Source organism: Parasteatoda tepidariorum, chromosome 6 (assembly GCF_043381705.1).
Source record: "Parasteatoda tepidariorum isolate YZ-2023 chromosome 6, CAS_Ptep_4.0, whole genome shotgun sequence".
Classification (NCBI taxonomy): Eukaryota; Metazoa; Arthropoda; class Arachnida; order Araneae; family Theridiidae; genus Parasteatoda; species Parasteatoda tepidariorum.
The window spans coordinates 14,438,612-14,447,605 of NC_092209.1; the positions used below are offsets into that span (position 1 = coordinate 14,438,612).

General features: G+C 33.2%; 1 protein-coding gene across 2 annotated transcripts; it reads right to left on the reverse strand.

The window, feature by feature from the left end:
* Positions 1 to 663: 663 nt before the first annotated feature.
* On the reverse strand, positions 664 to 8,705 carry LOC107443544 (alpha-latrocrustotoxin-Lt1a-like). Of its 2 annotated transcripts, XM_071182008.1 has the most exons (3): positions 4,552 to 8,705; positions 3,073 to 3,256; positions 664 to 802 (listed from the first exon to the last, which is right to left on the reverse strand). In XM_071182008.1, the coding sequence occupies exons 1-2, from the start codon at positions 8,639 to 8,641 to the stop codon at positions 3,213 to 3,215; spliced, it is 4,134 nt and encodes a 1,377-aa protein (XP_071038109.1). In that variant the 5' UTR covers positions 8,642 to 8,705; the 3' UTR covers positions 664 to 802; positions 3,073 to 3,212. The 2 variants fall into 2 exon arrangements, with proteins under 2 accessions (XP_071038109.1, XP_042910939.1); XM_043055005.2 differs by lacking the exon at positions 3,073 to 3,256.
* Positions 8,706 to 8,994: the final 289 nt, after the last annotated feature.

Below are 8,994 nucleotides of genomic sequence, written 5' to 3' on the forward strand. Positions count from 1 at the left end.
CCAGACCACATACGGCACGTGTTGCTATGAACTGTCTGCAAGCTTTTCAAACTCTTCCTTGGCCTGCCAGATCACCAGATCTGTCTCCCATCGAGCATGTCTGGGATATGATGGGAAGGCGATCGCATCGGGCACGGAATGTTGATGACCTCGTTCGACAATTCGATCGAGTTTGGCAGGAAATACCACAAGAGACCATCCGGGAGCTTTATCGGTCTATGCTACGCCATGTGGCAGCTTGTATCCAGGGCAGAGGCGGGTCAACACCTTATTGAACTTGTTACTGTAACTCTTCAATAAATTATTCAATTGTTCTGAAATTTTAATCATTTACTATTCTGTACATTGTCTTCCTGTCCACCAACTTTCGTTTCAATCGAATCACTCCTTCTTGGTGCGTCGATTTTTTTTGTTATAGAGTGTACATTAGAAATCCATAAGAACAACAATGCAACAGGGAAGACTGAATGCCTTATCTTTGTTGCGTATAGAAGCAAATTAAATTATTTTGATGTGTTTAAATTCATAATGCACCGAATGCGTAATGCACCGAAAATGCATAATGCACGGTTAAAATGCATAATGCACCGAAATTTTCATATTTTGTTTCGTTTTTCAACCTTTTTTCTTACATTTCTAATGTAGCAGAAAACGTTCTCAATAGAATAGTAATAAACTTTTAATAGTATATACTCTTCTGTTACAAAATGAATACATTTATCTTCTTTCGGCAGTCTTCAAACATCATCGGCAGACTTCCATGGCAAATTTATTTCCTTCTTCTAATTTCGATGGATTATTGCTATAAATAGAAACATAGGCATTTTAAACTTTTGTGTATAACTTTTTAAAATTATTCTTATTTCTATTTTTAAAAAAATTTAAAGTAAATTGCATTCATTATAAAAGTACTCATATTTAAAACACATTTCCTTTCAAAATTTTTTCTACTAAGATTTCGATAATAAATTAAGCGACAATAAATTATTATAAATATAAGCTGATTTTCATTGGGTACTTGTAAGCAACGGCACGCGTGAGTGCCTAACCTGATTGGCTGTTGTATGGTAGCATTTTTTTAACTTGTAGGAACTCAATTAAATAAGATCCGAAAATTGATTCAGCATGATAATAAACAAAGCTTGACAGCTGCAAAGTTAACACGTCTTCTTGTTTATAAACAACCAGATGATTTCAGCGGGTTTTTTCTTTACGACTTTCACAGCAAGTTTCTTTCTTTTTTCTTCTGTATTCATTTCCGTAAATTCAAGATTTTAACTCATTCGCGTATTCTTATTGGATACATAAATCACATGGTATCATGAAGTTTTCCCACATGCAAGTCACCATTCCTACGGATGTTTTAGACGTATAGTTAATAAAAAATATAAAAGTAATGTTCACCTGCAAAATATATCTATGATCATTACTTTACACGTAATTAACGTTTTTAATTTTAATTACGATTTCAATTTAAAATAGTGGATCTAAATGTGGTGTTTGTTTATTATAAAATAATCCTATAGTTTGTAAATAAGTTATAAGACCACTGAAAACAACTAACGGTTCTTATCCCAAAATAAAATTTTACTACTTTTTTTTCATAATTAGACATAATAATTTAGAATTATACAAATACCGATTTAAAAAAATTTAAAATTTTTTATGGGAACATAAAATTGCGACTCGACAGATTTAACGTGCATCAGTCAGCCTTTACTACACCGGCCGATGGAGATCGAACCTACGAACTCTTGAANTATCTTTTTTGGCGCACTATGCATTTTTCATGATCAATTAGTAAAAAAAAATGTACACAATTTTTATGCAAAAAAGTACGGATTGCGAATTCCAGATTAACTTATAACTTTTGGCTTCAAAGCATGCTTATAGTAAGGGCCCCATTAACTTCTGAAGTTAGGGGGTGCTCAGACTAGTTTCGGGGCCTGCTTTTTTTGTTTAGGAAAACTTAATTCTATGCACATGGAACTTAATAATTCAAATATTTTTTCCAAAAGTGACTCAGAAGCATAAATATCCCCCCCTCTCCCTATTATGACATATTTAAAATTATATAAACATTATATTCAGAGAGGATGGGTGTGAATACTTCTTTTTGATCCCCTCGATCCTGGTAACCAATATCATCATTTGTAATAAAATATCTCACAGATATAAATAAATTGAGTAAGATTCAATGTAGATCTTTTAAATATTTAGAGAAAATTATTACTTATGGTCATATTATTTTATAACCGTCGTTGAACAGTCGACCCAATTTTGGGTACACGACTACTAATGTTCAACTCCGTAGTCTTGTTATTTTGAACCAATCCAGAAGAAAAAGAAACTCCTGGATCAGCACCCCCAGAAGTATAATTTTTTATGGGAACATTAAATTGCGACTCGTCAGATTTAACGTGCATCAGTCACCATTTACTACACAGGGAGTCTTCGGCCAATGGAGATCGAACCTACGACCTCTTGAACATGGGCCCAGTACCCTAGCAACCAGGCACCTAGGAATTTGAAATCGATGGAAAAAAATTGAGATTAAGGAATGGCGGGGATCGAACCCACGAACTTTAGGACATGGGTTCAGTGGCCTACCAACCAGGCTATCCCGTTCCCTGAAATCTTTTATTGTCTCTATTATTTCCGTCTCGATTTCTTTTAATTAAAAAATATCACTTTTAAGTTAACCTGTTTTCTGTAAGAATATTAAAAAACGCCAAACTGAGATGGGCATCCAATAATTAATTTTTACCTAACCAAGAAAATTTAGCGCTAAAAAAATAAGACCACGGAACTAAGAACTCTGAAAATATAAAAATTAACATGGTTTTGATCCTCTAGTTTCGAATTACTTCAAACATTTCATTTTTCAACTGATTGACTTTGTGGCTAAGTTTAATTTCAGCAATATTTTGTGTCCTTCCTTCACAATAACTACCTATAGTTCATTGACGGATGAAAAGGGTTTATTATTCGCATAAACTTTGCGACATATTATCATGCCATACATATTTTTTTAAAATATACTATTAAAAAAATGGGGCACAATTTACTTACGAACATTTTTGATTAAGTAGAAAGTTTCAATTCTTGGGTTTGGCTAAAATGATTGATGGGGTTTTCCACAAGTTCCCTAGTTCTTTACCACTATAGTTACAAAACTTTTTAAATCATTTTTCAGTGAATTTAGATGCTTGTCAATAAACATTGATCTGCTGCTTCCAGATCCAGTTTGGAGCACCTAATAAGAGACCAAATGTTCTCAGATTATAATGCATTAAAGACTGATATGAAAAACACTGACTGATAAACATCCAGAAAATTTGCTGTAAATAGCCTCAAGCTGTCATAGTCCGAGGCTTTTTTGACCATTATTGAATCTCCTCCTATTTGACGACTAAACCATTCTTTTGATTAAGCTCTCAAATCAAGCCAATTGTAGTAGTAACTTATCATAAAAAAAAATTGTTGTTACTTTACGTTCAAAAAATGTTGTATTTTCTCCATATTATTAAATTTTTTTTATTGCCCTTAAAAAAAATTATTTAAAAAAAAAAAGCGATATTTATTTGTCGAAAAATTTACAGATATGGACGACCGGTTAAAAGTCTATCACTGATTTGGACAATCGGTCAATCGGCTGATGTTGCAAAAATCATTTTTTCTGGCGTATAGTTTAGTTTTCTTTGAAACAGCTGCCTTGAGCACAACATTGTGAATATCAGTTTTAGAAAGTTTCTTCAACCTAGCTATTTTTCTTGCAGACTACGAGCTTAAAAAAATACTTCTCACTTCAAAATGAGACTTTCCCCCGCGGTATCTTCAAATAAACAAACACAATCAGTATATCAGTTTCACAATTAATGGTTTCACAAAATTCTACTGCATACGTTTCATAACACTGGGTAACAAATATTTTGTTGCATTTAATCACGTACTATAGACTTTACGTAATTCGGTTGTGGAAATTTAAAAACTGAAATAAATTTTGCCCCAATATTTTTTCAAAGTAAAACCACATAGTATTCATTCGAGCGTATTTTTAAAAAATTCCGGTTGGGAATAAAGTATTAAACTGCATAAAAACTGTAGCTTGTAGAAAGAAACCAACTGCTGATTCAAAATCAGCGACGCGAAAAAAACTAAGATCTGTTTAAAACTTTCATACAAAATAATAATAATAATAATAATTGTTTCTAGTGTAATGATTTCACTATGATGCAAAAAATGCAAATTTTAGTAGGTGGCCTTATAAGTTTTACAACAGATACTTTCTGAAAAATAAGTAACATTTATTAAAATTAATTAAAAAAATTATAAAATAATTATTATAAATCAATCAAAAATATTAAGCTTAATTACTCAACTACTTAATTAATTTACTGAAGATGTAGTGATAAACATGAGTGGTACTTTCTTGATAATTTAAAACAGAGTTTTCAGTAAAAATATTTGAAAGGAATTATAAATGTAATATAAGAATGAAAATATTCAATGATATGATGTAAATGAAATTTAAAAGATTAAGCACCTTACCATGAGAGCTAGTGCGTAGAAGTTCTGACAGAATTTCTGGAATTTTGTGCTCTTTTCCAGACGCAAGTTCTTTGAAAATTTTCGAATGTACTTCAGAAAAATCAACATCTTTTAATTCCAGAGGTTCGCGTAAGGACTTCATAATTCTTTTGATAGTATCTGTGATAAGCAAAGCATTGGCGTTTATTTCCATTTCCGATGCGTCTTGGCGTATTATGGGTGATTTTGTTTTAAGTATGAATTTATTGAACAAAATGTTTAGTAACAACAAAGGACCATTTATGTCTGGATTATTTGATGCCAGAAATCTTAATATGATTGAATGCTTTTGATCTAGCTGCAGTTTATTTTGTTGAATGTGTTCTTTTGGAAAAACATAAATAGCATCACTGATGCTGCGTTTTGACGAAGACAGCTTTGGTTTCTGTTTTGTAGAAGATACTAAAGAGCCTGAAGAATCTATTCTGAGGGGATTGTAACTTTTCGGTCGAAAGCGATATCCATAAGAGCTTCTACTCATTTGTAGAACAAGTGGTTCGTTAATTTTTAATGAAAAATAACCTCGAGGAAAAGTTACAGGTCGATAAGTGATAGTAGTCTTAGGTGTAGGTCTTCTAGTAGTAGCTACATGTTTTTTAGTAGCTCCAAGCCTTTCGAGGTAAAAAGCAATCTCAAGATTTTGTTTAGCATAGGCAGCATCCAATGCAGTGTCATTATTAGAATTCAGCGCGTTTATTTCAGCTGTTCTATTTTCTATTAAATACTCTACACATTCTGAGCAGTTAAGAAAAGAGCTGTAATACAACGGAGTATTTTTAAATATATCTTTTCTGTTGATATCAGAAATACTGTCAACAAAAAATTTAAATATTTCTATATTCTTATATTCAATGACATAAATCAATGGAGTATACTTTTTTGATCCTATGGAGCAGTCTCTATCTATCTCTGCACGTTTAGATACTAAATACCTGACAACATCATAATGTCCTTTTTTCATTGCATTACACAAAGCCGTTTGTCCGTTTCTATTCTCGTTTACATGGTAAGCAGCTTCTTCAAGTAAATATTTTACAATATCCAGTTGACCTTCTGAAGCTGCAGTTTGTAATGGATCGCATGATATTTCGTTCTGCTCCATTAAATATTTTATAATATCCAGCTGACCAGAAGCAATGGCTTTGCAAGAGACTTCGTCCAATTGTGGACGACTGATTGTTATATTCTTAAAAATGTATTCTACAATGTTTTTATGACCATTCTCTACGGCCAAGTCATAAAACGTCTTTCTCTCGAAATCTAAGCCTCTTAGATCTGCACCTCTACTAAGAAAATATTGCACCATTTCAATGTTTCCAATTTTCGCGAAAGTATGCAAAAGTGGTCTTCCTTCTCCGTAAAGCCCAGTCAAATTAAGTCCTTTATCTACAAAAGCGTAAATAATATCATTATATGAATTCTCTGCAGCTATGTCCACCGATGATTTGCCAGTGATATCTTTCTTATACACAATGTTGATATCTTCTTCAATAAACAGCTTCGTAACTTCTAAATGACCATGGGATACCGCCTCATGGATCGGATATCGTTCCGCTATGTTACGAACCCGCATTCTTGCTCCCTTCTTCAAAAGATCTCGTACTGTATCAATTCTGCCTACCGCTGCCGCACAGTGTAATGGTGTGGAACCGTCTTTGGTTCGGGCTGTAATATTTGCACCCATTTCAACTAACGTACTAGCAGTTTCGGACTCTTTTCTCATAGCTGCTAAGTGAAGTGCTGTGTATCCTTCCTTTGTTTCAGCTTCAATATTGATGTTTTTTTCGAGCAACTTGGGAATAACTTCCTTTTGTCCAGCCGATACTGCTAAATGCAAAAAAGTGACATTTCCTTTAAGATGCAACGATAAACGGATTTTTTCCTTTCTTAACAGTTTCAAGGCTGCATTTGTATTCCTTTTAAATAATGCATAGTGTAAAGCAGTCCAACCATTATTACATTTAGTATTTAGGCCATTTATTTTCTTTGTAAGTAACTCTTCGACAATAGCAAGACTTTTTTCTGACGGAAGAGCAAGTACTGCGTAGTGAAGTGGCGTAAGGCCATCGCTGTCTCTAGCATTCAAGCGTGTCACATTGTTTTTAATTAATGCTTTAATAACTTCAAGGTCTTCCTTCATTACCGCAATATGTAATGGAGTAAATTTACGAATGTCTGACGTCGCATTGACATTTGGATTAAATTCTGTTTTCTCCAGAAAAAAATCCATAACCATTTTTCCTCCAATGACGGCTGCATGAAGAGGTGTAAATCCGAATTTGTCTTTTTCGTTTACAGTTTCGTTAGTAGTTAAATGTTGTAATAGGTCCGAATATCCTTTTTTACTTGCAAGATGTAACGGTGTTAGTAATTCTTTTTTAGTCTTTGCTCTCTTGTTTGCATTTTTTCCAACCAAATATTTAGTAACATCTTCTCTACCAGCTCCAGCGGATAAATGCAAAGGGGTGTAACCTTCATCATCTTCCATATCAATATCAACACCTTCTTCGTGTAGATATTGTACTAAAGTTTCATGGCCGGCTAGAGCAGCTGCGTGAATTGCACTTCTTCCGTGTTCAAATGTCGCCTTAATATCAGCACCATGTTTCTTGTATAATTTTACTTCTTCGATAGCTTTTAACTCCAATGGATTTTTCACAGCGTTGTAAAGATCCCTACTGATATCCCAAAAACGAGTTTGTGAAGTATTGACCATTCCTACTAACTCTGCTTTATTATCCCCTATCTGCCGAAAAATAAGTCGCTTGTTTTCCGTATCAATTGGTATTCTTAGGGTTAGATTACCTTTTTTTTCTATTCTGGCTGGTGTTGTCCATTGACTGATTTTCGAATAAATTCCTTCTTTCTTAAATTGCAAAGCGTATTTTATTGTACAATCACACCTAGGATATTCGGTCTCGTTAGAAATCGCTTTAAATGATATAACCATGTCATTGTCGGGCTGTGATATTGTTACATTAAAGTTTAAAATTTCATACGTTAAATCATTAAGAAGTTTCGTCGAATTAGATAAAAAATTATTTTCATAATAAACTGGATTCGAAGGTACTTTTGACAATATATCTTTAGCGTATCCAATGATAGATTTATCTCTATGAATTAAAACGTTCGAATATTTTTTATGTACATTGTCAATATTGACCATTTCTTTATTGTAGTCGTCTAAATTACCTTGTTGATAATGATAATTTGCAAGATATATATGTGCTTGAATAAGAAAACTCATGACAGAGGAATAAGTTTGCGTTCCCCTCAATATTGTGTCGATTGCTGATATTGGAACATCTTCTCCTCTTTCCAACATGTTCTTTACAGTAGCAAAAAGCAATAGTAATGGCGTCCACATTTCAGTTGGATCTCTAATGTCTCCCAAATGTTTTTTTACATTATCATCATCAACCCTTAAGAGTTGAAGCAGATAGTCTTGTCTGGGTAGACTTTTCGTGTCTTCCATTTCTGCCTCATAATAAGAAATCATGCTTTCGACTTTGTAGATTTTGTTTTCTATATCTAAATCTTTAATGGTATCTAGAATTTTCTTTATACCTTGCCTCAGCTCTTCTCTTGATTTCTGAACAATGTTTATGACAGTATTTATTTTATCCGATATTACTTCCAGTTCTTTTGTCATTTTTTCCATTCTCCTTTCAACCTCATTGATCTTTTCATCGATATGAATTTTAATCTCATCGAATGGAATTTGATCACAGTCCATCGCAGTTGAAGCTATATTCAACCCATTTTTACTCGTGTAGAAATTGTAAGCCAGAGCTGAACAACCAGCTTTCATTAATGGTCCAAAAAGAGGGACAACATTTAAGAGATCACCTGTAGCGGTTAAAAAATCTCCACCTATCGAAAGGGCATCGGATGCTATTCCCATAGATTTGCATTTTTCCGCTCTCTCTTTCAGTTCAGTTCTGTTTATCTTCGCATCTCTCCTTAAGCGATTTAAAAAAATTTTATTTTCACTCGACAATGAGAAAATGGGCAGAGTCGAGAGAAGTAAGAGGCAAAAAATAATCGACATTTCCCTTCAAGAAGCTGCTTCTTTAAAAATAATCGTCTGCTCAAAAAGTAGTGAATTCATAAATTTGAAATGTCAAACTGGATATATAAGTAGTGTATGTTTTTGTAAGCACCTGCAGCAACATTTGGTAAACATTTCTTTATTGTCATGCTTAACATATTTGATTGACGGTTAGGAGAAATAAGCATTCAAAATTCAAGAATTCAAGTTTATTTTTTTCTTCAAAACAGCAGTTGTTGCGTATCTTCTGTAGAGAGAATAGCTCTAAGATCTCGCAATATGCCATTTAAGTCAATATTAAAATATAAAAACAATATATGCTGCTTTTTAGGAAAATGAAGGAAAAAAAAGAT